Source organism: Malus domestica, chromosome 10, assembly GCF_042453785.1.
Source record: "Malus domestica chromosome 10, GDT2T_hap1".
In the NCBI taxonomy this organism is placed as follows: Eukaryota; Viridiplantae; Streptophyta; class Magnoliopsida; order Rosales; family Rosaceae; genus Malus; species Malus domestica.
The window spans coordinates 28,563,495-28,578,635 of record NC_091670.1 but is presented as its reverse complement, the minus strand read 5'-3'; the positions used below and the strand labels follow the sequence as shown (position 1 = coordinate 28,578,635).

Sequence of the window (15,141 nt, the reverse complement as noted above, 5' to 3'; positions counted from 1 at the left end):
AATAGACTCCTATTCTCACCAAAAATTCATTCCAAACCTCTTGCAAAAATTCCAAAACACTCTAAACACTATTTCTCTCTAAATTTCTAACTTTGGCATCGGAGGTTCTTCGGCCAAAGCCCCCCCCATTCATCGTGGGCGCGTGAGGCTTTTGGCCTTAACCTAAGGTGCTAGTTGTTTTGTAGGTGCAAAATCGTCCAAGATCGAAGAGGAGAAAATTTGCATCCACAGCGGTCAACATTTTATTTTATGAACTTACAAATCCAATTTGGGAAGATCCGTAAGGCGGCTTCCCGATCCGTAAGTTTCTATGGTTCTCAAATATTACATACTATAATGTATTAAAGTTTGGTGACGCTCCAACGATCGGATTGTCGATTTACACTTTTACCAAATAACGTGACGTAGAGAATTTAGGTTCCAACCATCAACCTAAGTCATACAGTTACCAAGATTGAACTCAGGCATCTAATTTAGCCTAAGAATGACATCGACGGCCCCCTGGCCACGCGCTGCCGCACGTGCCGCCGTGGGTGGCTGTTCTGCCGTCCCGACTCGCAAGAAAATCCAATTATTTCTAAAATTTACCAAATTTTATAGAAATGAAGATCTCAATGAGTAGAACAAGTTTTATACCTGTGGCTAAGTCCAATTTAGCCGGGAAAGGCTCCAATTTCACTCAAACCCGCCGGAAACCCTAAGATAGGTGTTCTTCGATTCAACTTCCTCGATGTTACAACACATCTACAACTGCTTGGGTCTTGATCCTGGGTCCAAGAGGAATTGATTAAGGGTGGTGGTGGGTGGTCAAACTCGCCGGATCGAAGGAATCACCGGCGAACACCTCTGGTGCTCCGGTGATGTTCTTTGCGTTTTTGGGAAATTGGCCGGATTTTGACCGGTTTGGGTGTGCGGGTGCACTGCCCGACAGGAAGGTTTCGTTTTTTTTCCCCTTCTCCCTTCCTGATTGGTTCTCCTTTTCCTCTCTTAAAATTGATCGGTTACCACTCCCACATGGTGAGAGTTTGAATTAATCTATAACTAAACTTTAAATAATCAATTTCAAATGTCTGTAACTATACCGATATAATCCGGACTCGGAAACGGCTTTCGCCTATGCATTTGTACCAATGAGTACTACACAAATGCTCTAAGTGAATAAATCATATGTTTCTCTACACGTTGATCAATGAAAGTCAAAACCTTCACCCTTAGAATATTTTCGTAAATTCATTCTTTTAAAATTTATAAAATCGTAGAACTAGGGACGGGTTTTCACAACCCTAACCTAAAAGACCAAAATTTCCCAAGATGAAAAATGCAATTAGATGGAACAACCAGACACATATGCCGGAAAAAAAGCAGAAAACATTCCAAATAAAAAACCCACACATCTTAATCGAAAAGGGTTTCCAAGATTGCACAAAGAAACCCTAAAATTGATAGACTAGTATTTCTTGAAACAAAAAATGCAATCAGATTAAACAACGATGCTAAAAACATGAAAAAAAAAATTAGGAAAGAACTAATTAAAAACGCAAAGATTTTAATTTTACACCAATCGATCTACAAAATTTCTTCCTAATCAAAGAAAAGAGAAAAAGAATAAAATAGACAAACCACCTGAAACACCGCAATCAGTCACAAAAACCACCTTTTTCAGATGGCAGACGATCAACATAAACAGATAAGCAAGGAAACACAAAGATCGAACAGGGAGAAAAGCAGAGAAACAGAGAGCAGGCGAAAGAGAAATGCAACGAAAGAAAATGAGGGAGGGTTTGAGCACCTTTCCGTATGTGGACTCACTCCATCGAGGGGCAAAATCGCCAATTCATGTAGCATCTTTTAAAAGGCTGAAAACCGTGCATTAGATTAGGGGCAAAACCGGAACGGCATTGTTAATAAACAGTGGTTTTCCCACCAGCTTTTAGTATAGGTATAATTTAAAAGAGGTTGTCACATGGTTATTCTCTTTAAATGTCATTCACATATCTTATGTTTTCTTTTCTGGTTTTTCCACTTAATTGTACGAACTCGACATTGTTTCCAACTTAAATATTTCAATATCAAAAATCTAGTATTTAATCACAAAAACCCTAGCGTTATTAACTATCGAACCACTTGTACATTGTATTTTCTTTTTTCAAGTTTCGAACATGGTATTTTATATTCTTCAACACTTGCACACGAATCATCCTCCAAAAAGCTTCAAACTTATGATTCTACAGAAACAATCAGATAACCCAAATAAAATTTCCAGTACCTTGATTTTGACTACTTTATTACTTTTTATTAACTGTTTTCATCGACGTTGTCCCTTGAACTATTCTGATTATATCCAACTTACTCTTGATATTATTAATGGAGAATCCTAAATTATACTCACTCATGACAAATAATAACTTCCTTTTGGTAAGTATATATACTTATCGAGATCAAAATCCAACATTTCGAAACATGTATATTAAACGATGCAGGTCAACAAAAAACACCATCAGCTCAGGTTGCAACCCTGAGATGGCAGCCCATCCTTTGTTCGTGGGGCATAAACTGCCAATTTCCTTAATTAAGGTTGTGCCATTCCCGTATGGACCATGCACACAAATTAACTACACATGCGGTGAAGAGACGTGTGTTGCAACCCTAAACCTGAAACCAGCCAGCACTGAGTCTCTGACTATGCAGCCAGCCTTGCCTGACATAGAGACACAATTCATAAATGTGTTGTATCATTATTTCTCATGCTTTGGTTTGATTATGGTATATGATAAGTTTTTCTCCTTCATTTCCTTGGATTTTGCAAACTTTTCAAATGATGTGGCTGTCCACATCAGATATCACCTAAGGTGGTATAAAATATGGTATAAAAACATGGTATGAATAACATTACTCTTTATTTATTAAAAAGCGAACATGCAAAAAATGTATGAATAACATGTTTGGATATATTGTTAGCAAGATATTAACAAAATGTCTCCTTGATCTGCAATCAAGTGCTCTACCACTGAGCTACGAACCCTTTGGTTATCGAAGAAATATCAATGATTCTTCATCCTTTTATCTAAGAACGGACATCTGTTCCATAGCTGAACTATTCTCCATAATTACCCAAGCGTTTATTTTTGGTAGAAAAAATGAGTTAAATCCTATCAAAATCGAAAAGAAAACGAGAAAGGAGATCGAGGCCCAAAGCAAAATACAGGCTCCCTACGATGGCCCTTGTACAAAAGTCTGAAGCCCCATAAGTCCATAGCTTTTTGCAGGTTAATGCTTTGCCTCTGTGGCTTGTGTTCTCCTCAGTCCAACTGCCAAAAGCCTCAAACCAATGGCAGCGAAAAAAACCCAGTTTCTGTTTTCACTTTTCATCCGTCAATGAATCACAAAGAACCTGAATCTAACAGTCAAAATCCCAAACCAGTAAAAGAACACAAAGGAAGGCGGAGGAAGCAAGCGAAGTGAGATAGGCCAAAAAGCCAAGCAAAAAGCTCCAAGAAAGCCGGAAGCCACAGACAGAGAGAGACAGAGAGAGAGAGACAGCAACAACAGCAATGGCAGTCTCATATAATCTCACCAATTTCGCATCCATTTCTCTAAATTCCCCTCGCATTCTTTCGTCTGCAAACAAGTCATCCATTTGCTGTGTTCCCTTCAACAACAGTTACAGTCCGGGAGGTAGCTCGAGCACCAACCTTTCCAGCGTCCATGGCGGCTCGAGACGATGGAGACCCATGTCGGTTCAGGCCATGGCTTCCTCCTCCTTCGGTTCCCGGCTCGAAGAGAGCGTTAAGAAGACGGTGGATGAGAACCCTGTTGTCGTCTATTCCAAAACTTGGTGTTCGTGAGTGCATCTTATCAAATCTCCTTTGCTATTAAATTTCGTAAATTTGCAATTTGGGTGTTGTTTTTGCTGTAAATTTGGTTTCTTTTTGAGAAATTTGACTTGGGTTTTTTTTCTGGAAATTGTGTTTGAAGGTACTCTTCTGAGGTGAAATCGTTATTCAAAAGGCTTGGTGTGGAGCCGATCGTGATTGAATTGGATGAACTGGGTATGAATTTTTTACTATCCATTACATGGCAATGCTTGAGTTTGCAGTTGAGTCCGTAGATTTAATGTAAATTGTTAATAGAGCTTCAGTTTTCTGTGCTTGACAATGTGGTAGCATATTTGGAATGTAAATTTAATGGTAGGCCAGCTGATTATGTATACAATGTGTGAATAGTGGATAGTTTCAAGAGCAACTTGTCAAGCTCTATTCACCTTTCGAAACAGAAAGGTTCCGGGAATGTCCTCACATTTCTAGGGATTTCAGGATGATCGAAAATAATGTTTCTGGAATCAAGAAAATAAGTGTGCTTTTATACACAAAATTCCCGCACCCGTAGCGTTCGTGATCGGCCTACTCAACTGTGTATCGATCGAAAGGCAGGGTGGCACAGCCCCCAACCAAGGGAGCGGTATGGCCCCCCTTATTCCCGACATGCTATAGTGCCCCCCGGTGGGTAGGAGCAGGGTCCAGACGCGACACCTCTTATCATTATCATCTACCGCCCTTTCTTTCCTCCCGGCTATTCACGCATGAAGATTGTCGTATATATGCTTGACTTCGGTTGCCTGTGCTATAGGTAGGAGTACATTATGGCAGGATCAGTCACCCGGGCAAACCAACCCTCCTCCGAGCAGAATCGTGCTATGACAGACCCCGAAGAGTGCAGGTTGGTGGACAGGGTACGGCTAGAAGTTTACTGAGAAGCGTGGAGCTTGCTGCCCGGTGGTGATTGAAATCAAAAATGACCTCCAATCTTAAACCCGGGAAACCATTCGCTACTGCTCCTCATACATCCGCTTTGATCTTACCTTATTGCTTTCCTGTAGTGGTTTTTGTCGAAGAGTCATTGTTTGATTCCATCGCTGAATTTGAATGCTATTTCTCTTCTACAGGTCCCCAAGGACCACAGCTGCAAAAGGTATTGGAGAGGCTTACAGGACAACATACCGTCCCTAATGTTTTTATCGGTAAGCAGCTCTGTATAACCTAAAACATCTCAAACATGTTATGTTCTGCTCAATTGACAACCTGATCTCCCACCCACATCGATATTCATATGATGGATCCAAGGGCGGATCCCTGTTTAGGCTACTCTAGGCTGCAGCTCTGGGTAGCTTAAAACAAATATTTCTTTTATATAGTATCTCGACATGATGTTTATTGCAATTTTGTACAAGTTAAGTTGTCCTTAATACTTATTATACATTGTAGTTCATTAGTTTGTCATTTAATAAGTGCAACGGTAAATTAAAAAAATGTGGGAATCCCCCATTGTTGATGAAGAATGTAATCTTTGATGAACAAATTGTTTACCTTCCCTGACAAACCTAGAAGTATAGTCTTGTGGATGTTATCCGTTTGTAGTTTGGGGTAGGCTTTTTTATTTCTATTTAAAGTTTGAATGTTAACCAAAACGTGAATTACTGAATCCTGTTTCCATTCTTTTCTCAAACACTCAATCTTCTTTTTTGACATTCTTTTCTCCAAATTCAATTTCAAGGTTATATTCCCTTCGTTGTTCTCTTTTGAAACACTAATCTCATCCTCCAAGGCTACAAACAAAAGTAAGTAAAGACTAATAAAACCTCCTCAAACTCTCTTTTTCACTCTTTTGTTGTTTCTGAGCAATTGCCAGAATAGAAATGAAACTCCTTAGGTTCTTTTAACAGTTTGGAGATGCCTAGAGTCGATGCTTGTAAATTTGTGCCCCTGTTAATGGTCAACAGTGTAAAGGCGTAAGTCAGACAACTAACAGTTTATATCTTCAGAAGCTGTTAAATGTAAATCTCAAAATGGTTAACATTTTCAAGTTCAGGCAATTTAGTAAACTGCTATTAGAAAAGAAAATTTTGTTTGTTAGATTTTGACTTCATGGTTATTCCTTCCTCGGCATAATTTCTCAACAGTGGCTTCATTCAGTGATAGACATTATCTGAAGAAAAATATTACCAACTAATGTGCTCGAACACATTATAAGTTTGTCATATTGCAATTTCTATTGTTGATCTTATTGGGTGTTTTATTATAATAAAAGCTCACACTTCTTTTGCTTTCCATGCAGGTGGGAAACACATTGGGGGTTGTACAGGTATAATACTCCTACATGAACGTTTCGTCTTTCATGGCACTGGTCTTTAGCAAAATAATTTATAATTTTTTTAGTTTAAAAGTAAGTGGGAAGTTTAGGGTTGAATTCCATGTGACAGTACGTGATCATAGACTCTTAAAAACATAGAAGACCAATGTGATAAGAAAGTAAAAAACACAGGCAAATATGTAGAGTAAAGAATTCCACTTTTTGAGTCAACAGCTGTTTATCTTCGTGTTGGCCGTGCTGGCTAGTTATAAAATCTCCCGTGACAAAGTGAAAACCTTAAAAGAGAACAAAGTTGAACAAAGGGAAAATATATTAATGTCTAATGTTGCTCATACTTCTGATATGCAGATACTGTGAAGTTATACCGAAAAGGTGAACTTGAAACTTTGCTCTCAGAAGCGACTGCTAAAAATACACAAAGCTAAGCCCCACAACCCAGCATGCATTCACTCACACAGCCGGATCTCCTTGCAATCTCTGATTATTTGAAAGAACAGAAGCACGATTTCTACCTCTACAAATTTCACTGATCAGAGAAAAATATATTGTGAGTGTTAATTCATTTTCATAAAACCTTTATGATTTGACAGTTAATGAAGGGTTTATGAAGCTTATGCAGAGTTTCAAAGGTACACAGATGTGGTTGAAACTATTGACGTTTGGAACTGAGAAGCTATTGCTTTTTGTATTTTTTATTTTTATATCCGATACAACTCCTTAATTTTTAACCTTTATTCGTGTTCGGTTCACATGCTGTGCTTCAAAATTTTAAGACTTGGATGTCAACATGTTGCTGGCTTCGTGTACATCTCTCTTAGGCGTTTAAAATAGGCTAACAGATGACTTGGATCAGGATGATTTTCTATTATCACAGGAACTTCCTTGAAATTTTTAATCTATGCCTCCAAGTGGGACGCTATCGACTTCCAGCACTTGAACACCAGCTGCTTCTTCCTTGGCCTCAAGCCAGAATGCTATCCATCCAAAAGATAAGTCCATCATTCCTATCTCATTTCCGTTAACAAAAAATAAAAAATAAAAAACTTCTTCTCACCAAGGCCACGCTCTTCTAAGATTCTCAGATGTTCTTGGGCATCTTTAGCTGCTCTTGCTTGCTCTTCTCCAGCGCCTTTGTAGAAATCCAAAAAGTTTGCCTTCTGAATTACTCAAAAGAAAACTAGTCAGTGAAGCCATCATAGTATATCAGTCTGAGAATCTCTAGGCAAGAAAACAGCTTGTTATTAGTTCATCCAAGTTATGTCCAACGAGGTTAGAGTTAGGGAGGTAGGATTACCTTGTCATCTCCAAACTTTGTCCAAAACCGAGCCACGGCCCTTGCATGTGATGAAATTGGGATTCCACCATAAAACCAATTGACAATATGGAGAGTAGCCCAAGACCATATAAGCACATAGAAAACCTTGTCCCTCACCGATGTGTGACAACTCTCAACACGCCCCCGCACTTTTGGTGGATTTTCACGATGTGGGACAACTCTTAACACGCCCCCGCACTTTTGGTGGATTTTCAAGCCTACACGTAGACAACAACTAGGTGACGTAAAGAGCGTGTGGCCGTTTGGCTTCACACGAGGACAATCCGCTCTGATACTACGATGAAATTGAGGCTTCACACGAGGACAATCCGCTCTGATACTACGATGAAATTGAGGTTCCACCATAAAACCAATTGGTAATATGGGGAGTAACCCAAGACCATATAAGCACAAAGAAAACATTGTCCCTCACCGATGTGGGACAACTCTCAACACGTCCCCACACGTGTGGCGGATTTTCAAGCCTACACGTGGACAACAACTGAGTGACGTGGAGCGCCTGTGGCCGTTGGGCTTCACACGTGAACAACCTTGCTTTGATACCATGATGAAATTGGGGTTTCACCATAAAACCAATTGGCAATATGGAGAGTAGCCCAAGACCATATAAGCACATAGCAAACATTGTCCCTCACCGATGTGGGACAACTCTCAACAACATGAGGGTTTGGCAGCAGAGGGTTCTGCGGCCATGCCCCTTTGATGTACTAGAGAATAACAATGGACTCTCCAATAGTTTCTCCTCCTTGGGCAAACACCGGAACCTTTTTATGCACCGGGTTAAGCGAAGAAGCAAATCGCTCTTGTTAAAAATGTTGTCTTATAGATATGCATATTTGATTTCCTTGAGATTCAGAGCGCATATAACCCGTAAGCAGTTGGACTTGTCAAGAACCCTAGTACCTTCACTTCCTCCATATTCTTTTTACTAGTGTTTATCTTCTTGCTCTAGCTGGTTGGATGCGGTTCTAACTTGCATCGGCTCCAACCAATCTGTAAAGGAGGTTAGGTGGAGATTACTAATTATAATATGCCATCTTATTTGACCTTAAAGTAATATTTCATATAAATCTACTCCTTAGTCTTCAAATTGTATATTTTTAACTTCTTTGGATGACGTTTTAGGATGAAACCTAGCCATCCTCTTACTTTTTGGTAGCGTTTGTTGGAGAAAAACTTTCGAATCCATGTTTCATAAAGCAATGTCTGGCTCTCTCTTCACGTACAATGATAGCGTGTAAGTTCTTCACCGTTTCAGAAAAAAAGAAAATAAAATAAAGTTCGGGAGCAAGCGACTGCGTCTTTTAATATTTTTTTTTGCATTTGTGCCACTGCGTCCTTTTGTGCATTGTTTTCCACCTTCATTTTCCTTCTCTCTTTGGTTTGCTACTTCTTTATCTCTTCGTTTCCGCAGAAATATAAACACATCCCACTAAGTTGCTGAAAATATATGCAAAAGTTGAACTTCAAGAGCTTTTATTTTCTGGGAATTATTGAACAATTAAAATACAGAAATGATAGCATTGTGATGTTCATGGTTTTGCTAAAGCAATAATCATTGCTCTTCGGCTTTTGAAAAACGTCAACAGTGCAGTGCGATCAGGAAGGTTCTCTTTGATTGTGGGAACCTCCCTGAACCTTTGAATCCATGCCTGCAAGCGAGGAAAGCGATCAGCTTCAAACACTTTAACCCCAGCTACTTCCTCCCAGACTTCCAGCCAGCAAGCTATCCACCCGAACGCCAAATCGACCAATCCAATCTCTTCGCCGCCGAAGAACTTCTTGTTTCCCAGGCCATGCTCTTCCAAGATTTTAAGATTTTCCTGCGATTCTTTGACAGCCTTAACTTGTTCTTCTCCAGTGACAAAAAAGAAGCCGCGGAAACCTCGGTCCTAGGTTGGACAAAACATATGTCAGTTGGCGTTCACATAAAAAGGTTATGTTTCTAGACAATCTTGTCATTTTATGTTATCATCGATCATTAATCTCGATAACATATTCAAACACAACATAATATGTCAAACAGTCTGACTGCACAAAATTTACCTTGTCCTCTCCGAACTTTGCCCAGAACCGAGCTTCGGCTCTGAGATGAGGGTCTTTGGGAAGCAAGGGATTATGTGGCCATGCTTCATCAATGTACTCAAGAATGACAATGGATTCTGCAACTGGTTTTCCATTGTGAACGAAAACAGGAATCTTCTTATGTACTGGGTTGTACTTGAGAAGCTCATCACTCTTGTTGAATAACACATCCTCTTCTACATTTTCAAACTCTACACCCTTGAGTTTTAGAGCCCATATAACCCTTTGAACAAAGGGACTAGGCCAGGCTCCTAGTAGTTTCACTTCTGCCATTTTTCTTATCTTGTGTTGTGGTTCCTAGATGTATTTATAATTATGCCATCAACCGACTTGGTGGAGATACAAGGTCATAATTTTAAGGGAATATTGGCTTTTCTCACATAAGCTATGATATTTGGGCGATAGAGTCAAGAGTCAACAACAGAGACAATTCAAGGTGCATTGTACGTTAGCAATGATGTCACATTCACTTATTTTTCTCACCTAGATATTGTTAATAAAAGCCATTTAATAGTGCCACTTAATTAGAAAGAAAATTATGCACATTCGGAGTCAGCATGAGTTCATTGATTATCCTTAACTTCGAGAATTCAAAAACCTTATGTATATTTGTATGTATATTGTATTTGATCATGTAAACATTTATGGAAACTAAATTACAACCTACTCCCCCTACTTCGTTTGTTTGGTGTGTGAGAGTTATTGGGTATATTGGGGTTTTGGGTTTTGAGCTTGCCAACACTTTGTAAACTCCCATTTGATTGACAGTGGATTATTGGGTGAGCTCCTACTGCTCCGAGGATGTACTCCAGTTACACTGATTGTTGAGAAACCTCGTTAAAATCTTGGTGTCCTTTATATTTTGTTCTTGCATTCCATTTGATAAATTTCTTGTGGGTTAGCTTGAGTTGGTTCCAACGGGTTTTGTGTTATCCTAGCACAACATTAAAGAGATTAGGGTGAACGACTGAAAGTAGCAAAAATTTATTGGAAAATTTTATTTGAACTCATATAAACTCTTTCTACATCAAATTTAAATTTTAAATATGATGTTTTAATTATCCTATTGCATAATTACCATTAAGTACAAAATAAAATTAACAATAAAAATAAGATTTATCAATAAACTCACACCTGATAATTAAAACATAACCATCACATAATTTTTCTTCTACACGGCACTCACACTTCATATGTCAATCCAAACGAAACCAGAATCAGTTTCACAAATCAACCAAATGAGTTTGAAGGAGAAGTTTGATGAATACATAGGGAAAGCGAAGATCCTTCCAGAGTCAACAAGCAATGAGAACAAGTTCATCACCTATGGGTTGTGTTCGCTCCCTAAATTCACCATGGGCCTCGCAGGCATGCCGGGAATTTATTCAAACACGAGATTGGTGGGGTGCAGACGTGCCACTACTAGATGCCGTTAGTAGACGAATTTTGAATGATTGAGGTTGCACCTAAGTTCGACTTCTGACCAAGAGATTGTGCCATTGAGTGGGAGTGACTCAAATCAAGGTTCTTTGTTTGCCTTAAAAGTAAGGACTTTACTTATATGGAGAGGTAGAACAATATGTAAATGACAAAGGAAAGTGAATGACTAATATTGTAGATTACTTGTAAATTAAATGACTAAGGATGAGTTGTACATGAAAACTACAAGGGAGATCGATACTGCAAGTGAGCAGCAGAGCTAATAAACTAGATAAAAGAAGGCTTTTGATGAAGGTTGATCCTGAAAAGGATGAAGGCTTGGTGCTGACTACAGCTTCGTATGTAAATCTGGCTTGAGCAGAGTTTGTGTATTTGTTTGTTTGATTGAGTGTCCATAATCCTTGTGCTTATGATCTTTTATATAGAGGTCTGGAAGAAACTCCCTGCTGAGGACATTGCACTTGACCGAAAGAAACTTGGGCAGCTTGCATTCCATTGCTTGGGCAGCTTGCATGTCATTGCCAACTTGCATGTAGAAACAATATTAAAAGGGGAACTTGCATCTCCACCACATGTTTTTAACACATGTCTCCTCCACTTGTAATAAACTAACAATTAAAAGAAGCAAGTTGCCTTATTTCATATTATCATTGTCCGAAAGCTATCACATCCACTTGCAATACATGCATGTATCTTGATTTAAACAAAGGCTTGACAAACCTCAACCACCCAAACAAATGGGGAAAACAATATTATAGTGCCAAACCCCTCCATTTGCGGCCAAATATCTTTTCAAGTTAGTTTTCTTGCACATTAATCCTCCAAATGCCATATTTTACCCAAATTGCCCAAATAAGTAAAAATGGGTATATTTTGAGTGCAAACAGAAGCCCCCAAGTTTTACAAATTTGAGCAAAGTTTGTGAAATTTACGACTCCAATGTTGCTAGGATTGATATCGAAGGAAGAGGCATGTCTACCTCTTTGGTCCTTCTGTCGTTGATAAATTTGGCAAGAGGAGCAAGACAATTGGTAGTGCAACTAGCAGTGGAAAGAATGTTTCTGTCTGGCTTGTATTCGTTCTTGTGGATACCAAAAAACATGGGAGCAACCTCATTGGTTACATAGATAACAAACTAGACAAATGCCGGAAGTCGGGTAAACTGGAAAACATAGAAAAAGATGAAGAAGAGAGAAACTTGGGCAACTATCCTTTTTATTCTTCTTTTTCTTTTTGCCTCTTTTCATATATAATATAATATATACATACATACATACATATATATATATATATATATATATATATATATAAACCCATTCGGGCAAAGTGCCCAGATTCTTTTTCTTAACTCTTTTTCTATAATATAATATATATAAATATATATAGAGAGCCATTTTTAGGCAAAATGGAAGAAAGAGAGAGACAAGGTGACAAGGAGAAAGAAAGAAAGAAAAAGAAAGAGAGAGAAATTAAAAAAAAAAGAAAAGGGGAGAAAGAGAGAGGTGCCTTTTCGGGCAAGAAGGGGACAAGAAAATAATAAAAAAAGAAAGAAAAATAAAGCCAAACCCCTTTTACAATCCCTGCACATGATGTGGGCAGGTGAGCTCTTTAAAAAATGGACGCAGAGCATATCAACATCACATGACTCTGTTCTGAAGATCCTTCATTAAATTGGACGCCAAGGAACTAAGCTTCTTCCCAGTCTCCCCAACGATATTCGTTAAGAAAGAGATATCATGTTGTGCCTGGAAGGACAGTCGGTTGATTATGCCACTTGCAGTAAGAGATCAATGGCTAAATTATTTCCCCTAACAACAAATAGATCAACACCGGAGGTGGCTTGCAGAACCCAAGAACTTCTTCAAGGAATTTTTGAACATCAACATCAGCAGATCTGCTTTGGTCAAATGGTGAGGAAGAGATAGATTTTGCACTTGTGAATTTCTTCCTTGCTCCTGAATTTGAACTTTTTGAGGTATTTAAATTAGTTCTCTTGGGAAAGTCACTGTCTATTCCAAAATTCAAATTGAGATGCAAATGATGATCCAACTACTGAAGTACTGTTGGTTGAGAAAGGTACTGGCACTAGGACACCTGGATTTCCGGTTCCTGATCATATAGGTTTTCATTTGTCTGTGCAGTAAGTTTGCGAGCACCAAGTCCCCCAGTCTTCACAATTTTCTTGTGCACAGTCGTTTTCCCGAAACTCATCGTTCTCAGCTGCTTAAGAGTTCACGAGTCTTAATTTGTAGATCTAACAAAGCTTGATATGAACGCCGAGACTGCAATGAACGGCCGAATCAATCGATGCAGAGAAAGATCCCATATGTAACTAATGCCCAAGTCTGGTTTTTTGCATTATAATCGAAACACATCTTGTTTTCTGACTTTGCCTCTGAGCCCAGGTTGGGCATTTGGGTTAGCTACAAAAGTAAATTTCTGCACACCTCATCCAACTAGTGGTGAGTTGAAGATGACGGCTGAAGTATAGTGGCTGGCTTTGAAGCTGCAGCTGCTATGTTGGTTGCATGTTGGGAGGTAACGACAGGCGGCTGTGAGCTGCTGGTTGGATGCTGCAAGTTGTAGCCAATAGAGCCAATGGGAGAGCATTTGCAATTTGTTTTGTCTTGTGAGAGTAGAATTCAAAACTTGTAAATCTGATGCAGATCCTTCCCAACCAGCCAAGACATAAAGGAACTTGAGATCAAATGCGCAAGTAGCCATAACATTTTTTTAAAAGTAAGCCACTCTTGTTGTGGGACGGTCCTTGCTCACTTTGAGATGATTTTTCTTTCTGGGAATTGGTCATCCTCTCTTGCATCCTTCTCCATATTCTGACCAAGATTACTTCACGATAACTGGGAAAATTAGATCTCATGACTGCATGCTGTGGTAACCCATGGTGAAGTTTTGAGGGATCGAGATGGCTTGTGTCTCATTCCACCGTTTTAGACACCTCAAGCAGTACAAAGTGAGGAGAATGGGCAGCAAAGTCAGATGCTCTTGTTGCAGTTGTTGCTGTAGTTGTTGGTATATCAACAATCTTCTGCTTTTCAGGGTCTATTTCGGTCGGGGATGGATCTGCTGAAGCTTCCACACTGATGATGTGGCAACAGCAAAAACATGAGAAGAGTTTATTGCAAACGTACTACCCGCAGAGAAACTGAGTCCTGATCCACGAATGAAGCTCAAACAAATGGCATTTGGAGGGGGATGACCAGCAATTATCAAGGGACCATAACAAAGAGGGTGTGCAGGAAACAGAGCAACCAGCGCAGTATGTAACAAGAACACTTCATGTTTGCCAGATCGAATGTAGGGCCCCACATTTGATTGAGAAGATATCATGTCTCTCAGGCAAAATTGTAGTTCCGTCGGGCCACATCAACATAATTTTCTGTCATCTTCCTCCAGCTTTCAAATTTCACATTTAGATGCAACTCCATTTTTCTATTTTCTCACCTATGAAAACTAGTCTCTAGTGATTAATAGTAGCCACATCAAAAGCTCTTACTGTAGCCTCCAATGGTAGTTGTCGAAGTAGCCCGACCCTTGGTTATAGGAGTTGGTGAGAGTCAGGGAGACATGCAGAGTTTGTTAGTGGTAAGTAGGGAAGACATCATTCCCATCAGGCATGGTTATGGTTCCATCGGGCACCACCAGTCGGGCAAGATAACCCCATGCTTTCTTGCAATAGCCATTGAGAAACAGATGACATGCTTTTCAGCAGGAAAGCCATAGTTTCGGCTTTTTATGAAACTCCTCATTCCATGAATTTGGGTACAGCCACTGGATGGTTTTCTAATTTCAACTTTTTGGGTTCGGGCTAAATACACCCATTGGATAAGAGAAAAGTGGAAAGAAGGGTAAAAATGGCTACTCACAAACTGCCCAACTCTTTATATTTTCTGGAAAGCTCCCCAGCAAGAAAACAAAAAGGGAAAGAAAGCAAGAAAGAAAAACAAAAGCAAGAAAGCAAAGTGTTTTTGTGGTTTTTGGAATTTTTAATTTTTATATCTTTTCTTTGTGTTTTTCAAAACTATAATATAATATATATATATACCCACTCCGGCAAAGTATTTTAAGTAAAACATAATATGTATATAATACAGCCCACAATCGGGCAAACTAGA

At 39.2% G+C, this 15,141-nt stretch overlaps 2 protein-coding genes and 1 pseudogene across 3 annotated transcripts; 1 reads left to right on the top strand and 2 right to left on the bottom strand.

The window, feature by feature from the left end:
- The first annotated feature begins 3,277 nt into the window (after window positions 1-3,277).
- LOC103445444 (monothiol glutaredoxin-S10-like) lies at window positions 3,278-6,875 on the top strand. Of its 2 annotated transcripts, none has more exons than XM_008384450.4 (5): window positions 3,278-3,841; window positions 3,976-4,049; window positions 4,943-5,017; window positions 6,112-6,138; window positions 6,496-6,875. In XM_008384450.4, exons 1-5 carry the CDS (start codon window positions 3,552-3,554, stop codon window positions 6,570-6,572), a joined length of 543 nt encoding a protein of 180 aa, XP_008382672.3. In that variant the 5' UTR covers window positions 3,278-3,551; the 3' UTR covers window positions 6,573-6,875. The 2 variants fall into 2 exon arrangements, 1 of the variants encoding a protein (XP_008382672.3); XR_011571831.1 differs by having other exon boundaries at window positions 3,315-3,841; window positions 4,627-5,017.
- A 2,067-nt stretch (window positions 6,876-8,942) lies between these two features.
- Window positions 8,943-9,928, bottom strand: LOC103445446 (probable glutathione S-transferase). Its single transcript, XM_008384452.4, has 2 exons — window positions 9,530-9,928; window positions 8,943-9,375 (listed from the first exon to the last, which is right to left on the bottom strand). The coding sequence occupies exons 1-2, from the start codon at window positions 9,839-9,841 to the stop codon at window positions 9,016-9,018; spliced, it is 672 nt and encodes a 223-aa protein (XP_008382674.3). The 5' UTR covers window positions 9,842-9,928; the 3' UTR covers window positions 8,943-9,015.
- Window positions 9,929-12,645: 2,717 nt separating this feature from the next.
- Window positions 12,646-13,219, bottom strand: LOC114827436 (probable ADP-ribosylation factor GTPase-activating protein AGD9; annotated as a pseudogene).
- Between the last annotated feature and the right edge of the window lie 1,922 nt (window positions 13,220-15,141).

What these genes read in the sequence shown, in the direction of transcription:
- LOC103445444 (XM_008384450.4), top strand. Translation starts at nt 3,552, where the DNA reads ATGGCAGTCTCATATAATCTCACCAATTTCGCATCCATTTCTCTAAAT. An exon ending in CGTCCCTAATGTTTTTATCG is followed by an intron (nt 5,018 to 6,111) that starts GTAAGCAGCTCT and finishes CTTTCCATGCAG; the next exon opens with GTGGGAAACACATTGGGGGT. An exon ending in ACACATTGGGGGTTGTACAG is followed by an intron (nt 6,139 to 6,495) that starts GTATAATACTCC and finishes TCTGATATGCAG; the next exon opens with ATACTGTGAAGTTATACCGA.
- LOC103445446 (XM_008384452.4), bottom strand. Translation starts at nt 9,841, where the DNA reads ATGGCAGAAGTGAAACTACTAGGAGCCTGGCCTAGTCCCTTTGTTCAA. An exon ending in CAAAGTTCGGAGAGGACAAG is followed by an intron (nt 9,376 to 9,529) that starts GTAAATTTTGTG and finishes TGTCCAACCTAG; the next exon opens with GACCGAGGTTTCCGCGGCTT.